Here is a 10,134-nt window from a genome sequence, read left to right as displayed (position 1 = left end):
AAAAAAAAAAAAAAAAAAAAAAAAAAAACAAGCGAACCCGAAGGAACATACTCGTCAAGCCAGTCTGCACGCTCGTCTCGTGATAAATGCGCGTTTTCTCGGTGGCCTTGTGCTTGGGGTAGGGGGGCAGGCCTTTGTGCGCGCCGGCCTCCTTGCTGTTCGGGGCTTTCCTGCCGAGGATCCTGTTGAGGCTCGCGTCCCTGCTTCCGGAACGGCTGCGGCATGCTACGGGCGGCTTCTCGGTCGTCTTGGGTGCGGCGAACCTGCCGTGCCTGGCGGTTCGCGGCAGCGTCACGTACGCATCGATGGTCTTGCTCCCGTCGGCGCTCGAGCACATCTTGTCGAGAAGGCGAGAGGCGCGCGGGTCAACACGGCTCGCGTAGAGACTCGCACTGCGCCCAGCGCTCGACAGCGCCTTCCGGCCATCTTCCGAAGGTGTCGAACCCGGGGTACGACTCGTGCTCGTGCTCGTGCTCGTGCCCGGTCGTGTTGTCCCACCGCCTCTTGCTCGTGTCGTACCTGAAAGCAATAAGGATTGGGTTGATAACAATTGAGTCCACTCCTCTCACTCACTCGCTCACTCGCTCACTCTTTATTGAGAAAATTCATTGCCTCGTTGGATAATCGATAGATTTACTTTCAAAACAATGGAAAAGAATAGGCGGATTACAACAAAAATTTACTTTTCACGTTATTACGACGTAGCAATAAACGAACATTCGTTTACTCTTGGACGGATTTACTCGTGAAGATATTATTATCGTTTCGAATACTTTGTTAACTGGCCTTTGAATTTCATTGAAAGCATAGAACGTAGATGGAATTATTGTAATTTACGAAATTTTATGTTATTTACGATTTTAATTTATGTTCGTCAGTTTCATCGGTAATACAGCGATACGATTATTTTATCTAAATAATATTGTGAATTTCCAATTAATCTTTTACTATATGCACATTACATGATAAATATGTACGAAATAATAAATATAAATATATATATATATATATATATATATATATATATTTTTTTTCTCTCTCAAAAATATATGGACATTATTGATATTTCGAAAATGGAAAAATGTACTAGGATAAAGTCATTTGAGTCGACTGATAATTTTGACCATTAAATATGGTACACTTTATCATTAATAAAAACAAATCCGAAAATAAATAAACAATTAAGAGATTAATCTTTTTTTTCTCTCAATTTTATCAAATCAAATCTTTGATAATTTTAATGTAGGCATTATATTCCCGAATCACCAATTGCTCTACAAGCCATTCAATGCACCCTGCTTCCGCGATTCGTCCATAAAGAACGGGTGTGACAAGGTCCTTTTACCAGCAGCCTTCCCACGTTGGGCCAGGTCCTTGTTGATCTCGGTGGTGAGCGCGGAGGGAAGAGAGTCCGGTCTCGCTCTCGCCCTCGATGCGACAGTGCTACCTGCGGGGGTGTTGGCGAGCCTCGCAGCGGATGGGCCCCTGCTGCTGCCGGGGGCGGGGCCCGAGCAATCTCTGGGCTCCTTCGCCAGGGACTTGTCACGCGAGCGGCCTCTGCTGCTCTCCCTGCAGCCGGTTTGCCCCTTGGCGGGAACGTTGCGCTGGAGGGTTGGACGGGGCTTGGCTCTCGCGCCCGTCGACGTCGTGCCGTTAACCGTGGCGCCGACGCTCGACGGAGTCGTGCCCCTACTCGTCCGCTGCCCGGTGCTCTTCTGCGCGTCCGTCAAGCCGCTGAAAATCAACAAATCAGCATGATTAAAGGGTGAGCATCTTTGCCACGCTCGATACGGAATCGCCAATTCACCGATTTATCGCGGGGGCAGGTGCCGGTCAACTCATCTTCGAGGCTACAATTCGACGACGCACTGGCCACTCGGCCTATATTGCATGGGAGTAAGAATTACAGGTCCTTTTAATATCGCGCCTTTCAAGGATATCAAGCCTATCAAGCCGAGTTTGGTCGGAGTATAATTGTACAATTATGTATGGTCTCTAAATTCCTGGTCAAACGATCTTGTTTTTAAAGTTGACCCATAACGATGCTTAAGGTATCATAGATCAATTGACTTCGAATGTATAAATAAGCCTCGTTGAAATAATAAAAGACAGCGAGCATATGACGTTGTCTTATTATAAATTACAGTTTTAATCATAACGATTTTTCTGATTGTACGCTTAAAATTAGATAGATAGGAATGAATTATTGACATTGTCATCACAGAGGATTAATGACGAGAAAAGTGCGAAGTGCGAGCGAGCAAAGTTGCGCGCACGTGAAAAACATAAGAGAGAGAGAGAGAGAGAGAGAGAGAGAGAGAAAGCAGCGTTTGCATCGATAAATTCATTAGTAATCACAATCGCTGGAAAACCTATTTTAATGCAAGCCACTTTGGATTTTAACAATTCCAATGTTGAAGAAATAAAGAAAGGAAATACTGGCATCGTTTCGCAAAAGAAAAGCGTATAAAATGAGCGAGGAGCGAGTCGATGCGCGAACGCGGAGAGGAAGGATAATAATGATTAAGAGGCCAAGGCTATTGGAGTCAAGTAGAGCACATAGAAGTCAGACGTACTGGGCGCCGATCTTCTTCTTGGGCTGGGCGCCGGCTGGATTCTGTCGCTTTTGCACGCGGGCGGATACGCTGCCGGCGATCGACGAACTCTCGCTGCCGCCCTCGCTGGTACCCTCGCCACCCCCAGGCGGCCCACCCAAGCCCCCGGAACCGGGGCCCAGCCGCGTGTCCTCCGGCAAGATGGCACAGGGATCCTCGTATACGGAGCAGCAGCTGACGAGGCTCGAGTCGCACGAAGCTTCGTCCAGGCCGTTGCAGCTGCTCGCGTAGTCCACGCTGTTGCGGCTTTGCACCTAAGGACAGACGTTTTTCTCGTCATTATTTGCCTTTCGCGTCGATTTGAGCCAAGTCGCCGGGCTAGATCCCCTTGCTCCCTTGACACCAGGTGCTCTCGACACTCTTTACCGTGACTCAGCCGCCACCCTCGTGTTACAGTGTACTTTGTGTTCGAATGACGCGTGCGCCATTGAGCCAAGCGAGAGAAAAATGACGCAGCTGTTCCGTGTTTGTTATTGTCGCCATACTCGTATATTTATTTTACGTCGTTGAAGCGATCGACTTTCTAAACGACTGCTTTATCAATTTTGAAACGTTTAATTGACGAATTTGTCATGATTTGTTTGGCCCATCTAATGAACCGTCGATATTCTAAATAATTAACACGCTTAGTCTATACGGTGTAATTGCAAATTCTTTTTATGCATTCTTGCATTAACGCTTAGGGTTCAACGATCGTTAATTACAAATTTACACGCCTGTCTCGCAAGCTATATTTAAACCGCAAAATTAAAGTTAAATCTTCGTTGAAACGGCTATTTGAAAGTCTTTCACATTATAGAATATTTCACTTTATTATTGGGTATATATACCTTCTGCTTGATTAATGGATGTAATATCCGTAACCGTCCATCAATTTTTAATCACATTTAATGATAACGAGTTTGTTGCATTTGAACTTTGTATTCCAAGCGATCGTACAAAACAAAAAAGAAGGAAGAGAAAAAGAGAAAGAAAACAAACAAACAAACAAACAAAAATACCGCAAGTGCATACGAGTTACACGAGGCAACGACACTTATGGCATAATTACCGTAGCTGAAGAAGGGAAGTTCTCATTTACCGTAATATATATTAGAAAATTTTCTTTATAAAAAAAAATTTTCTAGTACGTAATTACAATGCTTTTAAAATAAATGCAGTCTTTTATGTTTTTAATGTCCACTACAAGACTGTTTTTCATAAAAGCAACATCATATTCTTTACAATTTATCGACGTTTTTATGGGTAAATTATTAATAATACACCGGCAGGTAATATAAAATAAAAAAAAAAAATAAAAAAAAAATATATATATATACGGAAAGAAAAAAAAAAGAAAAGAAACAAAAGCATGCGTGTTAACGTCATTGCTTTCTTACATTAGTCATACGAATTAGCGTTAATGGCGTAATTTCTTTCATGCATACGTGCTGCTGCTGCTGCTGCTGCTGCTGCTGCTCTCATCGATTAACGTGCACTCGTTGTCCAACACATTTCACTCGAACCTATTAAAGCCCCGAGTTTCGTCGATATACGTATTCGCACTCACGCGCCCAAACAGACAAAATATTGCAGGTAAATCCAGGCAACAAAAATCCCTTTATAATGGACTGGATCGTTTATACACTTGGAATACATACACTTTCTGCGAAAGGATACGATAACGACCGAACGCGCGCTCTCTCGACATAACTCTGCTTCGACTTTAGGTGCTGCAGCATTTTCTTCAACATTTACAAAGTATTGTTTGACGCAGCTGCTTGTAACGCTGCCAAATAGAGCGAAAATAAATGTAACAACTACGTAAGAAGCAGGTACCATACCCTCGGCAACTCGGTTGCACATCCCTCGACGCCGCTATCGCTACCGTCCTTACAGTCCTTGCCCTCGAGTCCGCCACCGCCTCCCCTGCCGCTGCCATTGTCGTCTTCGGCTTCCTTGGCGATGCGCTCGCCGGTGTCACTAGTCACGGGGACGTGAATAACCGTGATGTCGCACTCGCTGTTTATCGTGCAGTTAGAGTCGCCGCTGATCGTGCCGTTCGGATCCTCGGCCTCGGCCATCGCGGATCTCTGCTGCAGCTTAACCGAACAGTCGATTGACGAGCCGAGGACGTCCTCGTCAGGGGGTGCGCTCGAGTCCTGGCACGACACGCCGTTCTGTAACCCAAACTACAACGATCGATGGACGTTAATTCGGAGCCGTTAGAAATTTCCGACCACCGCTAAGTAGGATTACGAAGGATATCGTGACTGTGATCGCTAAAGATTTCCCTCCTCGGACATTTTCGTTACTCCGGCTGATTTTAAAATATGCGCTCGTTAAGACGGTATGTATGTTGGTAGTGATATAAGTTGATGGAAATCGGCATCTCAATCTGATTATTAACGTGTACGTTAATTATTATTAACTCGAGATGACGCGCAATGAAGTTAAATAAGGAAAATTGATAAAAGATGAAATTAGTTTTCGAATAATTTTTTTTATACATCAGACTCCATCAGAATTACCGTCAAATTCTACGTATTATAAGTTGCTTCATTATTTTTACGTAGTTTTTGAACAACAAAATGCAACTGTATTAATCGCTATAAATCTAGGAAAGAAAATGTTTCTGTAAATATGTGTTTAACAATCTATTAAGCAGTACGTAATAACTTATGGCACGTAAGTTACGGAATCATAAAATTATGCTTACATAAGCTGTTTATTGTTTAGATTATAATGTATGTAACGATAATTTTACGTGCCACTTGTGTATCCTTCAAAGTACATTAATTTAATGTCTATAAAATATTTCTTGCCAGTTTGCTTCAATCATTCTTCTATATAAGTTTTTAAGAATTAATTATTTAATTTTATTTTCTATTTTATGTATTCTATATCTTCTGCTTCTCACGGACTACTGTTATAAAAATTTGTCTTCAATGTGATTTAAAGAAATAGAAATTATTTTACTTTGTGCTGCTGAAAAATTACTTTTGTCGTCTACGTTCTCTTTCATTATGCAATCTATTTTATGGACATGATGAATTTATAGATTTGGTAAGCCTGATAATGATAAAATTGGTAATCATATTTATAATATCTACGCGACATAGAAATATATTGTTAAATCTCACCTTTGACATATAATCGCTCTTTAAGATACATTTTATTCTTCCTTTTTTTCTCTCATACAGTAGAATTTTTAATAAGAATTAATTTGTTATATAAAGTATAAATATGAATATGAAATAATCGTCAGAATTAATTAAAAGAGTGCAGGTTTGATTGGATGATCTATTGTTTTTATAAAGATTAGTGGCTATTGATGAAGATAGTTAATAATTGTAAATGTTTACATCGAAATGTCGCTAAAAGTTTAATTTGGAAATCCATGCACAGAGGTGATCATAACACGCCCGAAAATAAGAGCAATAACATACGGTGCTGCAATGACAAATCCCAATGTTTTCTGGGGAGATCAATAAATACGGTACTTAAGCAGTTTACATCAAGACGTGTTTATGCCAAATGTAAATATCGAGATTTTCATGATAAAAATGTTATAGTGCGTGGCGCGGTGAAGGGAGAAGGGGGAAGGGGTGGGGAGGGGTGGGGAGGGGAGGAGGAAGATGGTCAGACAGACAGGCAACACAGGATATGGGATGCCGAGGTTCGGCGATACTCTCGATAGAAGCTTAATTTTTCCGTGGAAAAGTGCCGATATCCATTATGGAAAGTTGTATCGAAAGTGCAAATAATTGATTCTAAGTTACTTAGTTAAATTATATCGGTTTGCGCTTAAGTCTATAAGATAAAGCCTTTATAAAATAAACATACGTTCAAAAGTAGTTCAAGTTTACGCGATGAATAGGCATCGTTAAGACAAAGTTTCTATCTTTTAAGAATTTTAAAACACAATATGGATTCGATTGACCGTGTATTACACCGAAAACGTAGGTTATCGGTATATAACATTCATAATTAACATTATACATATATTATTTGCACGGATTTTATGCATAATAATACTAAGCTCAATGTATACATATACAATATGTATTTGCTTAACGGAAAATAGTATTTACTTGGAAAACTATTAATATTCTTACAATCTTTCTATGAAATTGCTGTAGCAGCATATTATTGGGAAAATCATGGACACGAGCGTTAAATTCAATTACATCTACAATTATGCTTAAAATTAAATCTTGAAGATTTATTGTGATCGTATAAGATCGGATAGTCATGACAATACCAATGGAATGGCTAAAAGTTTTTTAACTTTTCGTTTACTCTGACTTGATTTCGTACACGAATCCGTAAATCCGTAAAATAAATTTAATTGGCTTAGATGAACAATATTTGAAAATTTTTATCAAATTATTATCTTTTAAAAGTTCACATAGACTCGTTAACTTAGGCCACGGATATTCAAGTAAAAAACTTTTTCCACAAGAAACTAAAAACTGTAGTGAAAAAAAGGTTGTTCTCTTAGAGTGAGAATCCATATATTACTAAAGCATAAAGCAAATTGTTCTGAGCATCCTTATAAAATGAAACGATCGGGAACTAATAATTTTATATGTTAATTACATAACAATGCATTAATATAGATGCTGTTTAAGCTATGTATTACGAGATTTAAATAAAAATTAATTAATATATGTATGTATATATATATATATATATACATATATATATATATATATACGTATACGTGATAAATAATAGATTTGGTGTAAAAAATCATGTGCTAATAATAAAATAACGAAACAAAGAGTAAAAAGGAAGCCTTGGCTTTAATTTTTTTTTTTTTTTTTTCTTTCTTTTATTACGTATCAACATCATATTATTCCCTTCTGTTTACCATTTAATTAAGAAAAGCTTAGATAAGCTGCGGAATTTATAAGCAAATTTGGCCTTTTAAGCATAAGGGGGAGCTCAGGATAATATACCTTATCGTCCATCCTGTTCATTATTGGCGACTCCAATGCTGCCATCATCGCGACGGTGGCGGTCGTTTAATCCTAGCGTATCCTCGGGGTTTTGGGGGCCATTGTGTCTGCCGGGCGCTTACAAGTCTGCAACAATAAACGGAAAAATTCAGAGTTAGCGTCGATTGGCGGAGATGATGGTCTGCGTCCGCTTGATTATGAGAACGGGAGAAAGCTATTAGAGATGTGAATCCTAGTCGTCGCGGCGCCAATCTGTTGGCGAAATTGGACCTGACACTGTTCGAGGACACGGGACACGGGAAATACGATTAGTAGACACGAGGAAATGGATTTTTGACGGATGCGGACAACACTGGACGTGCAAAGATAAGCGGAAGCGTTTTACTATTTTCCGCCTATACTCACTTACTTCTTTACTTTTTAATTTTATTCTTTAATCTCGCGTTTTAATTGATTATTCGATTTATCGTATATTATTTAATAATTGAAATGAGCCAAGATTTGATTATTTATTCATCTAAGGTGATAATATAGAAATCCAGACAGTGATCGATTAAACCTATAAATTATTATATTAATAGAACATCAATGACATGCTCCGTTCAATACAGATATGAAATTTATTAACTCATATATTCGTACAAATCAATTAGCTCTGGGCATGTTTGTTTGTTCGTGTGTGTTTTTTGCATAAACGATCATTTATTATTTAATAGTATCGTAGATTATTCCATCGAAATTGTCCACTTTTTAAATAATATTATTTTCAATAACTGTACTATTATTATATAAAACTTTATTGATTGTTCATGATAAATAAAATATTTATTTATTCATTATCATATGTCTCTAATACTACTTTATTATCTATTATAAAACCAATACTAAAATACTTTTTAAGAGATATAATTCATTGAATACTTTGAAAAAAAAAGAAGCAATAAAGATCAAGAAGAATGTTTGTTATATCGTGAAACTTTATATAAAAATGTTAAATAATTAGTATGGGAAAGGAGGTGAAAGATAATGCGGCGTGACGTCGATAATAATTCGCTAAGAATTTCGCGCAACTTCAATGTCACATTTCGGTTAACATAATTAACATTATGTCAAGAATTTACAGATAATCACTGATTATCAGTCTTTAAATACATATTAACGAAAGTTTATAAATTCAATTCAAATTACGAGAATGTTTAGAATTAATGATGCGTTTAAGAATTATAGCAAAAATTTTCCTTAAAATTATATTCATCTGTAAAAACTGATTAATTTTAGACAAATGTATACACGATAATTTGTGTAAAAAATATTTTGTAATTCAATATAATCCAATGATATAAATAATCTTTAATGCAGCCATGAGTTAATATGAATTCTTTATACTGCATTTTTATATAAATAAAACTAATTTATGTTAATAATGTTTATTCAAGCTGCTTGAATACATTAGTAATGTAATGATTATGAAACTACCTAAGTACTTGTATATGATGAATTATATATAATACAATAAATTACATGTATTATTTTATCGATTACGTTTGAATAAATAATTTTATTTTCCCCTAAAAAATGTATGTTACAATAATAATATTAGAAATTTTATTTCATCTAATACCTCTATAATCATTCGTATACTTTTTAAACAAAGATAATACATGTATTATCAATAACCCATCGCAATTTATATTATATTCATGGTGCTTTGTAATTAAAGCGCAAGCATAATAAATTTTTAACAATATTTTCATTGCACAGTTTAGAAATAAATATATTTAATCAAAATATATTAGCATACGGAAGGAAAATTGTTCGCTATAATAATACCGAAGTATTAGTCCCTCTAATCTAATATCCATTAATATAAGCAGTAAATAGAGTAGTACACCAAGAAATTTTACGTATTAATTTTAAGATTAAATTCTAAGCCTATTTGCCTTTATGTTAACTATAATAAATTTATTTAAAAATCTCATTCGCTTCTCAAGAAATCACTACTACATCATACAATCTTCGATACTTCTTCTTTATTTAATGAATCATAAAGACTGCTACTTTATTTACAATTCAACATAATTTCACTCTATGGTGCTTTTATATTAAATTTAAGGCTACGAATTATTTACATATTATTCACAATTAATGAAACATATTTTTTTTCCTTTCTTTTACAAATGAATATTTTTTACGTTAAAAAATATTCTTTGAAATTATAATATTATTACTATGAAATATTGTCATTATTTTATCATACAATATATAATATTTGAAGAAATATTATCCTATACTATGTGATTTTAATCCCATACAAAAATATTAAAGTTAAATAAATTTCGCAAAAATCTTGATGAAAACTTATACGGAAGGTTTCATTTATAATTTAAAATAAGTACATAATCGTAAAATATATATGAACGACATTATATAATGATTTTAAAAATGAAATGTATCATATTTATCATACATAAATATTTAATGCACATATGCCGATGCTTATATCCCTTATAGAGAAGAGTCGCGATGACGCCAGAGGGCGCGCAAACAATCACAAGAGAGAACGAGATTCTCTTTCC

General features: G+C 36.4%; 1 protein-coding gene across 1 annotated transcript in view; it reads right to left on the bottom strand.

The window, feature by feature from the left end:
• corn (microtubule-binding protein cornetto) overlaps positions 1 to 10,134 on the bottom strand; it is a 47,649-nt gene that overhangs the window by 3,579 nt on the left and 33,936 nt on the right. The window contains 5 exon segments of the mRNA XM_011507982.1: positions 52 to 519; positions 1,346 to 1,734; positions 2,577 to 2,869; positions 4,439 to 4,786; positions 7,559 to 7,684. Coding sequence (XP_011506284.1) covers positions 52 to 519; positions 1,346 to 1,734; positions 2,577 to 2,869; positions 4,439 to 4,786; positions 7,559 to 7,606 — 1,546 coding nt within the window. The 5' untranslated portion in view covers positions 7,607 to 7,684.

Source organism: Ceratosolen solmsi, unplaced genomic scaffold, assembly GCF_000503995.2.
Source record: "Ceratosolen solmsi marchali unplaced genomic scaffold, CerSol_1.0 scaffold1, whole genome shotgun sequence".
Lineage (NCBI taxonomy): Eukaryota > Metazoa > Arthropoda > Insecta > Hymenoptera > Agaonidae > Ceratosolen > Ceratosolen solmsi.
The sequence above is the reverse complement of the archived record's forward strand: the minus strand, read 5'-3'. Positions and strand labels throughout refer to the sequence as shown.